This window comes from Alligator mississippiensis, chromosome 2, assembly GCF_030867095.1.
Source record: "Alligator mississippiensis isolate rAllMis1 chromosome 2, rAllMis1, whole genome shotgun sequence".
In the NCBI taxonomy this organism is placed as follows: Eukaryota; Metazoa; Chordata; order Crocodylia; family Alligatoridae; genus Alligator; species Alligator mississippiensis.
Window position 1 is genome coordinate 21,360,147 of NC_081825.1, and position 14,482 is coordinate 21,374,628.

Sequence of the window (14,482 nt, forward strand, 5' to 3'; positions counted from 1 at the left end):
CTCACTAGCACAAGATATTGAGACTAAGAGCTTAATAGGGTTTTTAGAAATAAACATTTGCATGTGCAGTTAGAACACTGACATCTTATTTCATTTAATGGGAAGAAAAATTTGGCAAGCCATCTCAACAAGACATTATTTTGCATCATAACAGCTGGTTGGTGGTGATATTTGACAGCTGATGAGTGAATTACGAAAGTTTTCCTCCTAGATTTGGATGGGGCTCATTGGTTTAGAAGAATTCATGAAAGAAGACCAAATGACTTCTTCAAATTTTATCCCTACTGTCTTGAGACAGATAAATCTGGTAAGAATATTGTTATGTTGGTAGGCTCTGGTAACTGCCAGCAAGAGTGCCTTTGATCTCTGGGCTGATCGACTTGCTAGTTGCCTTTCATTCAGCCTCAGTGAGGGAGCAAGTGTGTGCATGTCACTTGCTATAGTGATAGCTGAAAAAATAGATGCCTATGCTCAAATCAAACCAGTATAATAAGGTTGGGGTAGAGCTGAACCATGCTGTCTGGGGAATGCTGGGTTTGCAGCTGTGTGTGAGAAACAGAAAACAGAACAGCCAGAGTGAATCAGAAGATAGCATGGCCCTGAGAGGAAGAGAAAAGACAGCACTGGTAGCATGGCAGTAAGAGGGAGCAGAGAGAGAGGGCACACTCTTTTGGGTGCAGTGTAAACTGGAAAGAAAGATTTGGAATGGAATTTGGACTTGGAAATTTCCTTCAGCAAGAAACCGCCTCCTGCTGCTTCTCTCCTATTCATAGAACAGGACTTTTGTGTACGTTTTATACATATCTTGGATTATACTAAGGCAATAACTACTTCAGATAATCAAGTTCTCCAGGTAATAGGATGAGGGGGTGCGAAACTTAGGACACTGAATATTGTATACTTGCACTAAAAGGGACAAAAGTTATATAAACTCTTTCCCTTGAAGGCTTGTTATCCCTCCTTCGCCTTTTGTGATAATGCCTTAAAGTTGAAGAGTCTAGGTAGGGTTGCCAACCCTCCAGGATCACCCTGGAGTCTCCAGGAGTTAGATACAAATCTCCAGGACACTTCTGAGAGTCATCTGGGAGATAAATGATAGTGTATTAATTAAAATCAATAGGAAATGTTGAATCTGATGTATACAGTAGTCCAGTGAGTTTTTAAAATGTAACAGCAATTTGCATTTGCCTTCCTGATGTAAAGTCTGTACATCATAATTAACGTCAGTATGCCACGTGATGAAACCTCCCGGAACAGATTCAAACAGAGTTGGCAACTCTAAGTCTAGGTTTGGGCTTGTCTTGAAGTTTAACTAAGTGTCTCATCATTTAAAGATTTCCTCTAAATTCTCAGCAAAAAGGCAATTCTTCCAGAGCAATTTGCAACGTTAAAGGTCAGTAACTGAAGATTGTGAGCTGAGCAACTGAGTGTCACAGGTCATGTACAGCATAGTAGGGCTGTGTGAAACACCATCGTTTTGTTTCGATGTCTGTTTCACCGTTTCGAAGGGACAGTGTTTCGTTTCGTCATTTAGTCTTGAAGCACTGTCCCATTTCGTTTCGTTGAAACTGTTTCACTGTTTTGAGCAGACAAGGTTCCTTGGGTGAATCTGATATCTTTTATTAGACCAACCCAAATACTTGGAAAATAATTATTAAGCAAGCTTTCGGTTTTTGAACCCAAAAGCTTGCTTAATAATTATTTTCCAACTATTTGGGTTGGTTTAATAAAAGGTATCAGATTCGCCCAAGGAACCTTGTCTGCCTATGTCCTTAGACCAACACAGCTACAACCTACATCGCTGTTTTGACGCATTTTGACGTTTCACCCATAGTCTATAATAGGGAATCATGAAAACGCCTAAAACGTTGTCAGTTCTTGCCTGATTTGGATGAAAATTGCAGGGAGGGCTGCCAGGCTGTGCTGGACACGTAGCAGCAGCAATTTTCTCTGGTATTGGGTGCAGCCTGTGCCCAGCACCGGTCCCAGGTAGCAGAGGCAGCCTTCTCTCATCTGGGGCATAGATCCGGGGGCTTGCACTCCAGGGAGGGCTGGTGGGCTGTGCTGGACTCCTCTTGGGGGTGCGAGCCCCTGGATCTGCACCCTGGATGAGAGGAGGCTGCCTTTGCAACCTGGGACCGGCGCTGAAGCCAAATAAGCCCGGCTTCGAAACTCAAAACGTTTCAGAACTTTTTAAATGTTTTGAGTGCCCTCATTTCATTTTGAAGCTGTTTCAAAGCCTTTTGTTTTGTTTTGATTTTGCTTGAAATGCATTGAAACAGCTTCAAAATGAAACACTCAGTGAAATTTTGCATAGCCCTACAGCATAGCATGCTGTAAGATGACATAAAAACAGTTTTCTGATGGGAACACTAAAATCTTCTGGAGACATTTGAGTATGATTTTGAAAACAAAGCTAAAACAAGCACTGGTAGGACACCCCCCGACAATTCAGAAGCTCTCGAGGATCACATCCATCTCGGATTCTTAAGGATTGTGATCCTGTTCGAAGTGGGTGTAATTGTTTGGCAAGCCATTATAAAAACCAAAAAGTTCACCTTGGAGTTGCTGTTGTTGCAGTCGCATCTTGTGATAGAACTGTATCAGCAATGACGGTGGAGCCATTTGGCACTGGAGTGGCACTGGTGACTTTACCTCATTTAATTTTTGGAGAACCTCAGGAACAGGGAGTCACACATTTTTCTATTTCTTAATGTTATGGGTTGCAAATAATTTAAAGAACTTGGATTCCTAAAACAGTCTTGCTAGCAAGAGCCAAATACGCTATATCTAGGCATTGGGATCCTTAATTAACTAAATTGGAAGCACCTTGTAGTTTATATATTATCTTGATTCTCCCCCCACCCTGTACAAATTTTCCCTTCATTTTTTGGAGAGCTGAAACGAAAAGCCAATAGGTAGGTGTGTTTTGGGGCTCTGGGAACCTGTGGGCAAAACTGCAAAGCTAGAGCTGGAAAAGCTTCTGTGCATTTTTCTAGGGTCTTTTGGTAGGCAATTTGGATTTCTTATTTTTGAAACGTCTGGCTAATTAACTGCAGGACGGTGCAGCACAGTACTGTCCCCCACTGAGAGAGGGCCTGTGTGAAAAAAATCCTTTCCTTTTCCACTTTCAGGTGATTGTTGGTTTCGTATGGAGTATGCCTGTCAGCTGAAGAGGCGCACTGTATTTGAAAGGAGCTGTGAGCCTTCCTGTGGTGTCCTTCCATAGTGAGTTTTGGCAGGGAGTCAGGAACACAGCATGCGGATACAAACAGCTGCTAGGTGGATTTAGCAGACTGCCAAGCTAGTAGCAAACTTTGAGCAGTAAGGCTGGGGTTCTGGCAGGGAACTGCCAGCAACTTACACTGTAGCTTTTCTGAGGCCGGTTGTTTCTGATCCAGGGCCAAAAGCACTCTGCTTCTGGAACAAAAGCAAACTAGAACCCATTTATTCAACACAGCTCTCATGCTTGCCACTGAAATGGGGTAGAAGCTGGTTCAGCTGGAAACTTGTGTAAGTTCCAAACTCCATTTTTTGCCTAATACAGTTTGAGTGATGGGGGGATGGCATTTTCTTCACACATTTTTATATTAGTTTTTTCATTCCCACTGGCATTCCTCAAAGGACTACAAAAATGGCAGCGTTAACTTTTTTGTTGAGGTGAGATTAATAGGCCTGAACATCTAGGGTGCTATAAGTATATGGCAAATACGCTGGTTTTATCTCTCTTTCCATGCCGCCAGGGGTGTTCTTCCATTTTCCTGTGATGTAAAGAAGCAGTGCTGAGCACTAACATCTTATACTTTCTTAAATACCAATCTTGACTAATATTGATTAAAAAAAATTTTTTTTTTTTAAACTGGTTTATGTTATGGCAAACTATAATGATCTGTTTACTGATCTATATTCTTTGTCAGATTTAACTCTGAAGAAGACATATTTGTGTTAACATTAAAAGGATGGTTTTATGTGCACTACAAGTATTTTAAAATATACCAGGAGAACAAACATGAGCAGTAAATCTTTATAACTAACAGCACTAAGGAAGCAGGATCAAGGTCAGTTCTCCTAAGTCAGAAATCTGGAAACCATTGCTAGGGAAGTGGCCAGTTTTCATTGTAATCTTATTTATTGCTTACTTTTCAGAAAAAGAACATAGCTGGTATCCACATATCCTATGACTGTTCCATGTGGTAAGAACTTGCAAACAACTTTAAGAGTAAGCAAACCTCTAAGATTATTCTAATCCTTTTAAGATAAAAATTCAAACAGGAAGGTGTGATGTGTCTCCTTTGTAACTGAAGCCTTTGTTCTATGTGTATTGCATCCTTAAATTTCCAAGGAATACATATGGTTCAGCTAGTCCAGTATCCTGTCTGTCAACTGCTAGTGCCCGACACCTTTGAAGCAGGTAATTGTAGAACATAAGGAAAGTTTCTTCCTACCACAATTAGGCACGTTGTGAAAGGTTTATAACCATACATGGCTAAGGATTTTGAAGTTTGAATCTAATTATTGCCAGTATAAATGTTTACTCCTGAATGCTATCTCCTAGCAGCGATTTACTTATATTTAGCATATTCAAGCATATGTATACGTTTCCCTTCCCTCTATTTGATTTAGCGTCTCTCTTGTCCTCTCTTGCCAGACAATGATGGTGGTCCCCATTTCTCCACTTCACTCTGGCATCTACCTCTGTGACTTTTCCTAGTTTTATCATTGAAAAAAATGTCCATGCTGACCTGGACTGCTGAGGAAGATTTAGGGGGGGTGCAATGGTGCAGTCTACCCCTTTGATTCCTGGTCCACCCGAAGTATAAAATCAACTGCCTAGCAGTGGCAGCAGCATTTCTATTCAGGCACCAGTGAGGGAATCAATTGACTTATGGCTCATTGTAATCTGTATTCCACAAAGGTCTCTCCTTTTTTAATGGTCTGGATGCTTCACTAATCAGGCTAACCTTTCTTCTGCAACTCTACTGTCTGTTAGTGGCTGTCAGTAATTTCGCTCCTATTTCATAGCCCTGCAGACCTGTTTTTAGCTCTAGGTAAAAACATGAACTCAGGTGTGGAAATAACTTCCACTAAAGCACTGGATGCACTGTCAAGATGTTCAAGAAGGCTAGATTTTGTTTTTTTATGAACCTGAAAAAGATATACATTTAATTCTAATAACTACAGAACTAAGGAAACAACATCTTTTGATGATTTTTTTGCCTAGTTTGTTGTGTTTTTTATAATATATGATGAAGCAAATTAATGCACGTTGCAATAACATTGTATTGGCATTTGCTGCAATCTTAAACTAAATACAAGGTCATTGTTAGAGTTGGTCAGAAAAATTCTAACAAACTTTTTGTTTTGGTCAGAACTTGCCGATTCAGTAAAGCTAGAACTTTTTACAGGGATGGCTCGGTTTTGACAAATTCCCAGGAGAACCATGCTTGGGGTTTGTAAACCTTTGTGGTTTCTACCAGGTTTACCTGACCAGATCTTCAGGAAACCACTTGGCAGCCATGATTGGTAGCCTGAAAAACCCCTGTGGGTCATGGCTCCCAAGCAACCATGCTCACAGCTCTTGGCAGGCTGAGGCTCCTAAGGTTTCCACCAGAATAGCCTTTGAGGGCCTGCAATCCCTTTTGCAGAGAATGTCAACACCTTGTGTTTGCGTTCTGAATTGCAATGAAACTCAGTTTTGAAATATCAAAATCCTTTGAAAAACAACTTTTCTGCCCAGCTTTTAGCATTATTTAGTCTCATTCCAGGTCTTGTCAAAGACTTACTTCTGTTGGAAGATTTGCTTATTTATTTTACATTTAGACAGAACCTGATTTAACCATGTATTACAATTAACTCAGTAATTGTATTCATCACTTGTCCTTCTCCCTTTGTACCCTTTCTGCTGCTTTTATTTTCCTTGTGTTGCTTAGATTGCAGACGCTTTGATGAAGGGTCTCTGTTTTTTGTGTAGGGTAGCTACCATATGTCCAGGAACAATAATTTATTTGCTTACCAGGTTTCATCCCTGAGAAGCTATTAGGGTTATGTAAAAGTTACGTTTTCTGGTCTGCATGTAGCCTTACAGTCTTGACCTGGGAGCTTTGGGTTCACAACCTTGAGTTCTTCTTGAACACCCCTCTCCCACTGTCCTGGTCAGTGAGACTAGCTGACTGACACAGGCTGTACACTTTAGGATACTACTTGATGGCAGCTCTGACCTGCAAGGCTCCTGTCTTCCTGAGAAGTCTGGCAGGTCTCCAACCCTCCCATGTAATGACACTTTATTGACAGCAATCTGCCATCTTTTAAAAAGGCAAGAAAAGTGACCCTACCTTGCTACAGTTTTTAGCAATAGTGGGAATGTGCCTTCCATCTCTGCAGTAAATCTTCCATCCTTGCACTGCACAGCATTCAGACCATGTAAACACCAAGAAAAGACTTCTGCAAGAAGCCTTTAAGAAGTGGCAACTTTATCATTCTTAATACTATAAGGGGAGGATACCAGTCATCTCTAGGACATGTAAGGATGGTGTGTGTGTACCACTTCTGATGTGGAATACACTAAATTTGAACAGCAATGGCATTTTTGGGGGCCCACATCTCTGGCTTGGGTACATCTTTCTTGCCAACTCATTCAAGGGCATAAAGGAATATGTGGGCTAAATCATCCTTTAGTTTATTCACAATAGCAAATCAAGGTACTAGAACTTTGGAGCATCCACGAAGGAGGACAGATTGTGGAATAGGTACATGTAACATATTTTTGAGAATCCCAATTCTATCTCTGAGTCATTGTCCACATATTTACTCATCTGGCTGGTTAGCAAACAGTGACCTTATCATCTGGATGCGTGTTCAGTGTCCACTTCAATAGTGGTTGCAAAACAGCTTTGTTTAAGCAGGCACTGCATCTTAATGATGCTTCAGGTAAGGAATAATTCTGGTTGCATTTGTAGACTGAATCCCTGATAGAGATCCTCCATATTTTAGAAATGGAAAAGTTCCCAAGAGAGGCTCCAGAACCTGCCTGATCTCTAATAGAATGGAGTCTAATTTGTAGAAGTGCATATGAGATATTTTATAGGAGTTTCTACTATACACAGTGTTTGGATGGCCATAGGATGACTTTTAACCCTGTCTGTAGTGGTTAGAAACTGTCTGACACCATTTTTTTAATGGCTTTATTTTGTTCAAATAGTAGACTAGAGTCTTGCCAGTGTCTAGGTTATGATGTTTAACTTCCTCTGGGCTAGAGTGACGCTTCCGTTCAACTAGAAGGTGGATCACTTGGTTCACTTGAAAGTCACAAAGGGCATTTATACACGTACCTTTGTCTGCTCCGACGTGCTGGAAATCCATCGTGTCAGAGCAGACTCGATTAAAGGAGTCTGCGGAGCATGCAAGCTGATGTGCCTGGCACTGCATCGCAGACATTTGTATAAACGGTGAAATGTCCATCAGTGCACAGAAAACGGCGGTGGTGAGCTTTTGAACTAAAACACCTTTGATGTGTTTTTATCGAAAAGTGTGCCACCACCATTTTCTCAGCAAGTGTGTACAGTGGCATATGCATGTGTACAAATACCCAAACAGCCTTAGGCAAAATTTTACGGATGGAGTCTATTGTGAATGAGAGGGGGCATGAATCTTTGCTATTTGAGCTGATTTTTATGGCTTCTAAAAAGGCGGTCTTGTAGACAGATGATATACAGAACAGAGTCTTTTCATGTCCTGCCACCATAATTATAGATTTCTCCAGTGTCAGGCACGTAATATGGTCAAGTGTATTGGCATGGCTAGGTCTTCTGTGGTGCAGACTTCCTTCAGGAGTCATCAGACCAAGTGATGTTCAATGGACTGAGTCACTGCAGTGATGAAAAGCCCTGCAAGTTGTCTTTTGACCTGCCGACCATAGTTCAAAGGCTGTTTAAACATACCCAGAGCAAACTATTTGTAGTAAGAGCATTCTTGCTGAGGGACCCTGTCAGATTCTCTGAATTCTCTTGCACTGGTACTGAGTCTGTAGTTGCAAGAGCACAGGTATGCATCTCAGAGAGGGGGTAACATGTTGGTTTGGGCTAGAGACAGACATTACACATAAACTGGTTTAAGTGAACAGACACTGCTTTAAACTTGTAACAGAACAGAAGTTCAGTGCACCTAAATCAGTTTCAAAATGGCTGAAACCAGTTTGAGATGAACCTGGTTGAATGTAGTAATTGTTAGTCCCTCGCTCAGGCGCTATGTATTTCCCTACCGGCTTTGTCAGCTTTTTTGTATTCACAATCCTAAACATTTACTAATAAAAGTCAATCAGACTAAACTGATTGAGCTCAAACTGGTTTATGCAATGTCTGTCCCAGACCCTTTCCTGGTTTAAGTTAAACCAGAGTCCCCCTGCATCCCGGCATGCTCTCTGGGCTGGGCTTTCTGCTTCAGCAGAGCTGGGCTAGCCCCTCCCCTCTGCTCTCCAGTTGGAGCAGGGGCAGGCAGGGACACACAGGGGCAGGGGTCTGGCCAGACACTGGCCCCGGAAGGGAGCAGAGAAGAAGTTTATTCTCCTACTCCCTCCCCTCTCCCACCAGCATGGACCTGCACTTCTCCATGCTGGCTGCTCCAGTGGTGGGGTATGGCCAGCCCCAGCAGTAGCCTTGGCTGAACTGTCTTGGAAGGGGTTTAATTCCCCCTTCCCTGTCCGACTGGCAGGGACCCAAGCCAGGTCTGCTGGATGTTCCCCCCTCGCTGCTGCAGTGGCAGGGCTGGGCATGGCCAGAGGCCAGCTAGCATGGCCCCCCCACCCCTGCTCCCTAAGGGGCCCAGCTGGCCAGCATCTGGCTGCGTCCTTTTCCCCCTGCTGCAGCAGTGAGGGGGGAGGGCTCTTGATGGGGGCAACAGCCCCTGTCATGGGGTCAGGGAGAATAAGCCCCTTCTTGGTGGTGGTGGGGGGGGGGGCACACTGCAGGGTGGGCAGAGCTGCGGCAGACAGCGCGCAGCAGCACAAGGGTGGGTACAGCAAGATGCTGGGCAGGAGGGCCCCTTGGGGGGCTAGGGAGAGGGGTTATTCCTTCTCCCTCTGGCGTCCAGTGGAGGGGGCAGTAGGGGGTTTATTCCACTGCTTGCCCCAAGCAGGGAGGGAGTGGTGGTGGTGGCAGTTGGGGCAGGCAGACCCAGCTGTGGCCCTGACAGGGTCAAGAGGGGAATAACCTCTCTCCCCGCTACCTCTGCCTCGGGCCATGCCGGCTGGTCTCTGGCCATGCCCAGCCCTGCCACTGCAGCAGCAAGGGAGGAGCGCCTGGCAGACCTGGCTTGGGTCCCTGCCAGTGGGACAGGGAGTGGGGCATTAAACCCCTTCCTGGCCAGTTCAACCAAGACTACTGCCCAGGTTGGCCACCCCCAGCTCCCAGCACAGCTTCCCTGAAGCTGAGGGCACATTCTAGCGCCCCCTCCCCTGCGGGCCCCCCCCCCCCCCCGGGCTCCCGGCCTGAGCAACTGCAGGCATGTGCCTACATTTCCTCAGTCCAGAGGGAATGTCTGTACAGTTACAAATTGGTTCAACCTAGGCAGGTTAGACTAATCTGCAAAGATTGAATCAATTCAGGCTCCAGCTTTTTGAATGTCTGTTTCTAGCCCGGGTGACAAATCAGTGCAGAGTTATCTGATGCAACTCACTGGCCCATCAGGTAGCTCTTGGTTGAGAAGTATGACTGGGAGCAGATATATAATGGAATTTATGCTTTGATTTTTGCACGTCTTTGGGAAGGAGACGTGTCTGCAGTCACCTTGAGAACACCCTTTCCTGCGATGATTAGACTGTTGTAGTCTTAGTTGCTGTTCTTAACTCAGTGATGATTGAATGTAACTATTTTGAGAGAGAGCAAGTGCTATATTTTGGAGTAGATGCACATATTACTAAAACACTGGAAGAGATGTATGGACTGGGTATTTATCCCTCTGTGGTTTAAAGACCATATGGAGAGTTTCAGGAGGAAAAGTCTGACATAGGGTTTCCTTACTTTTTTTTTTTAACCTATTACCAAAACAAACAAATACAAAATGAGTGAGCACTTACTTGGAATGTGTGCTTCACCAATGGAGAAGGGGTACTTATGTCTCATTATTACAAATGGTGGTCTCAGAAGAGGGACAGATTTTGAATCCTGGAGACTTGGATTCCTTCATAATTGAACAGCTCTGGTATGATGGAGGGAATTTTTTAAGAACAGATGTTAAACTAAATTATTGGAACTATGCTAGACTAGTAATTCTGCTAATAACCCCCCTAGTAACTAAAAGAGAAGTAGAATTTAGCAGTGCACAGAAAAGCAGATGCTGCAGGGATTCATCCTGGCTCTCATGGGTAGTAAGAAGAATTGAGGTCTGACATAAACACAGGTCCTACAGACACTGCTGTACAAAATAATTTGATTGTATGCAAAAAGGTGTATGAGCACCAGAAATAGAATATATGTGGACAGTCACATGAAGAACTTGTCCTTGTTGCCTTCCATCCTATCCTTTCCCTACCTAGTTTTCCTATCTAAAACTAGATTGGTTCTACAAAGCAGCAGAAGACTATATCTTTGAGATTTTTTTGTTTTATATGAAGCATTTAATATGTTTTTCGTTACAGTAAGTATTAAATATTTTCAGAGTCTTTGTGGATAAATGACAGGGCAGAATAATGCCCACACTGATTAACAAACTGTTGAAGAGTAGTTTAGGTGCTATTTGGATAGAGGCTTCTATATAAATGCACGATCATTATTTGGTCCTAAATTAGAAACTCGTTAATTTTAGCAATAGCTTAGAGACCTTTTTCCTAAGTGATCATCTTATTTTCTTAAATGTATTATCCTTGTCCTTTGCCACTAGCCTTAAAACTATTTAGCTGAATTTGGAATTGTTTTTAATTAGCATAGTTGTGTGTAACCCAAGGTAATGTGATGGGATGTTTAAAAATATATGCAGAAATAAATTAATAAAATTAACCTGTTGCTAGTTGATCCTCTGCTGACCACCATCTGTCTATTGATCATGTGATGTCTCCCAGCTGGGTGCCCAAGAGACAAGCCATACAAGGATCATCATGACAACATATGGTGCTATTTACAATTTTTAGAAGGGTTCTTAGGCTGCAGTGCTAGCAGTTTAAAAAAGAATGCCACAACGTTACTTGGATGTGAAGTTTTGTCTAAAGAAGCGAGTCAGCAGGAATGTTTCCCACATAGAAAAATTTCAGGGGTGGGTCACTAGAAATACTTAGGTGGAGCAATTTTGATTTTTTCCCCTTCATTTATTCTATAGTGCATTTTTGGTGCAATTTGTAATGAATTAAAATGGAGGAAAGACAGTGAGGTTACAAATTTTATTTAACATGCCTTTTAGGACCATTATGTGTTCTCACTCTCCAGGATGCAACCCAATCTGTGCATTTTTTAACTGTTGTTAAGATCAAGGATGTGGTTATGAGAAGACTTACAATTTATAGGATACTTAAGCATTAAGGATTGAAGCACAGAACATTTCCTGGGGATTAACGACTGGCTGGGTGAGCCTCAAGCCATTAACCCCCGCCTGTCATTAATCTCCAGGAAATGCCCTGCAGTGAGGTCGTTATTGCTGCTATACGCTGAGACTGAAAATAAGCAATGGTGTGTTTTTCATGCAAGAGGCAGCTTTACTTGGGATGTAGAGAATTAACATCTTCTGTATGAGCTTATCACGTTGCTTGAATTACTAAATCCTATGCATCTTGCTATGTTTAATGAAAGATATTATGAAGTTTTATGGGTGGAAGTAAAGGCAGAATTTGGCCTTTAATTTGGTGTACATTGTAATAGGATTAATCACTGATGTTTCACTGGCGTAACTTTGAGCAGAATCTAGCCCTTTACCACGAAATGCTTACTTTACAACAGAGCAATTTATTCACAGTTCTAAGCATCTTGCAGCCTTTTAAAAAAAATTCATTGAATAGTCCTTTTAGGTCTTCCATAAAGCAGGTGAAATGTCTCTGCTGCAGTCTTAAGGCAGAACGCAGGCTGCATAAAATAGCATAAATAGCATCTAAATTACTAGGAATACAAAATACACACACGGTAATGCATACCTACAAAAGGCAAATTCGTACTGACAGGACTGCAGTATATGTTTATCAGCAGCAAAACATCTCAGGGAAAAAATGGCTTCAGATTAAAAAAAATTAATATCTCTCTCTCACTTAAATGCTGTTTGTTTGTGTGTATACTTGAAAACCGATGCAGACACCTTTTAATGAGACGGTCTGCTTCTACATGCATTATATTGTAGATACAGATAGGTTTCATAAAGGTGTGTGAGGCTTTTTACAGAAAATCTTTGTAAAAAGCTTTTTTTTTTTTTTTTTTGTGTACATGGCTTCAGTCTTTGCAACCTCCTAGAGAGTCTGTCAAGGCGCAACTTAAAAGCTCGTTCAGGCGACCATGACCCCCTGCTAGCAGATTGTCTGCCTAAAAGGTAAGGGAAAGCTAAAAAGAAGTAGAAACTTAAAAGTAGCTTCTCAAAGGCTGCATAGATCTTTTTTTGTTAAACCTAAAGTGTTTAAAAGCTTTAATATTGATGGCCTGTCAACTTTGTCCTGATTCTTTGGCTTTCAGTTAAAAGGTTTTTGTTGTTGTAGCTTATGCAGTTGCTCTGTTGCTATGGAAACGTGACATCAAAATGACGTTTCTCTGTTTAAAAGCTTTTAACTAAATTCCTGCCTGTCAGATGTAGGCCCCATTTTGTGCACTCAAGCTTCAAGCTGTTGCAAAAAGGTTTCATATGTTCTGTTGTCATTCAAATTCTTTATCCACATATGCATGTCTTGCACTACAAAAACCTAAACTAAAAACTCAATCTATATTAAGTGTCCTCTTTTAAAACCCTTTTAGGTCAGTCAGCAATGGCTGCAGCAGAAATTCCCAGTTACATTGTTTCTTCTCAGACTGAGAAACACAGAAGGGCCAGAAACTGGACTGATGCAGAAATGAGAGGTTTAATGCTGGTTTGGGAAGAATTTTTTGATGAACTGAAACAAACTAAAAGGAATGCCAAAGTTTATGAGAAAATGGCTAACAAACTCTTTGAAATGACTGGAGAAATTCGCCACGGAGAGGAAATAAAGATAAAAATTACAAATATGACATTCCAGTACAGGTAAGCTTCAGTTAATTCTTGTTATTTTTTGGGAGATTTTAGCAGGAAAAGTGCAGAGGTATTTGCCTGTCAGGAAGAATCTCCTAGAGGAAATCTATAGATAAAAGATTAACGATTGTTCCTATCGCTTTTAAAATGCTCTCCTGTCAGTTCTATTACGTCATTGTTCATTTCTCTCCTCCCCTCCCCCCCCCCCCCCATTTATTTTTCAAACTCTGGCACAACTTTGTCTTGCTTTGTTTTGTATAGGTAATGTGTGTTAGGAAATATAAGGATCAAAATGTATGTAGTGTTAAAACAGATGTTATTGCTTAGGGACTGATGATGTTAGCTGGCAGCAGTTCCTTGCAGTTAAAGTACTGCAGTTTGAAGTGGCCAGTTAGAATCTGTGTTAGAAGGAAAAGTTCAAATACAGACTCATTTATTTAGGATTTCAGTTCCCAGTTTTGGGCATTGCAAGTTGAAAGGGTTACAGTCCACGAGGCCAAAAATAATTGGATGTCTTATTACGGAGTGACACACACTGCTATAATTATAAGCAGCACACGCGAGAGAACTGTTATATCTGCAGAGACACAATCAATGTGCACTGTAAATACAGCTCCAAAGGCGTGGGGGAAGGGCAGAGGGAGCTACATGATGAAGAATAGGCAGTATCAGTCATGAGAGGAAGTTGGGGAGAAATTTCTACATTTGTTGTTTAGAGAAAAATTAGAATTGAGCAGAAATATATGCATAGCTCTTTTTTTAATCTTATCTTTGTCAGACACAAACTGCCTCATACTGGAAAGCCTAAGTGGTGATTTTAGTTATGTGCTTGTAATGTAAGAAAATCAAAAATGTGGCTCTTATTTAATCTCTCCTCAAAGCTGGTATTAATAATAATAAAAAGGGTTATTACAGCAGGCAACCATGTTAAAATTGCTTGCTTTTCTTTAGGGCACCCTTATTATATTTAATGCAGATGTTACTTATCAAAAAGAAAACTAGGGAGAATCCTGTAAGCCAAATCTAACTTTGAATTTCCCTTTCCTCCATTTGTCAGACCCACGAGCATAATGATTAAGATAAGGTTTGCATAATGCTAAAACTGGCATTTTTATATTCAGTGCTTTATATTTGCGAAGTGCTTTACAGCCTGGTACTAAATCCTCACAACACCCCTCACCCATTTTACAGATAGTGAAACTGGATTTGCCCGAAGTCACGCAGCAAGTTACTTTTGGCTCCACAACTGGAATGCAGGAATTCTTGCAAGCCAGGCCTTTGCAAAGTCCAATAAGTTATGAATCCTCTGCTCCCAAAT

General features: G+C 41.7%; 1 protein-coding gene across 7 annotated transcripts in view; it reads left to right on the forward strand.

Moving 5' to 3' along the window:
* The window catches only part of MSANTD1 (Myb/SANT DNA binding domain containing 1), a 104,758-nt gene that overhangs the window by 45,156 nt on the left and 45,120 nt on the right, over positions 1-14,482 (forward strand). The window contains exons 1-4 of one of the 7 annotated variants that reach the window (XM_014607644.3): positions 3,922-4,058; positions 4,147-4,219; positions 12,403-12,495; positions 12,912-13,176. In XM_014607644.3, the coding sequence (XP_014463130.1) occupies positions 12,923-13,176 (254 nt within the window). In that variant the 5' untranslated portion in view covers positions 3,922-4,058; positions 4,147-4,219; positions 12,403-12,495; positions 12,912-12,922. Of the gene's footprint in view, positions 1-3,921; positions 4,059-4,146; positions 4,220-12,402; positions 12,496-12,701; positions 12,795-12,911; positions 13,177-14,482 lie in introns of those variants that run through there. The other 6 variants (XM_019479090.2, XM_059721532.1, XM_059721533.1 and 3 more) reach the window with 6 other exon arrangements.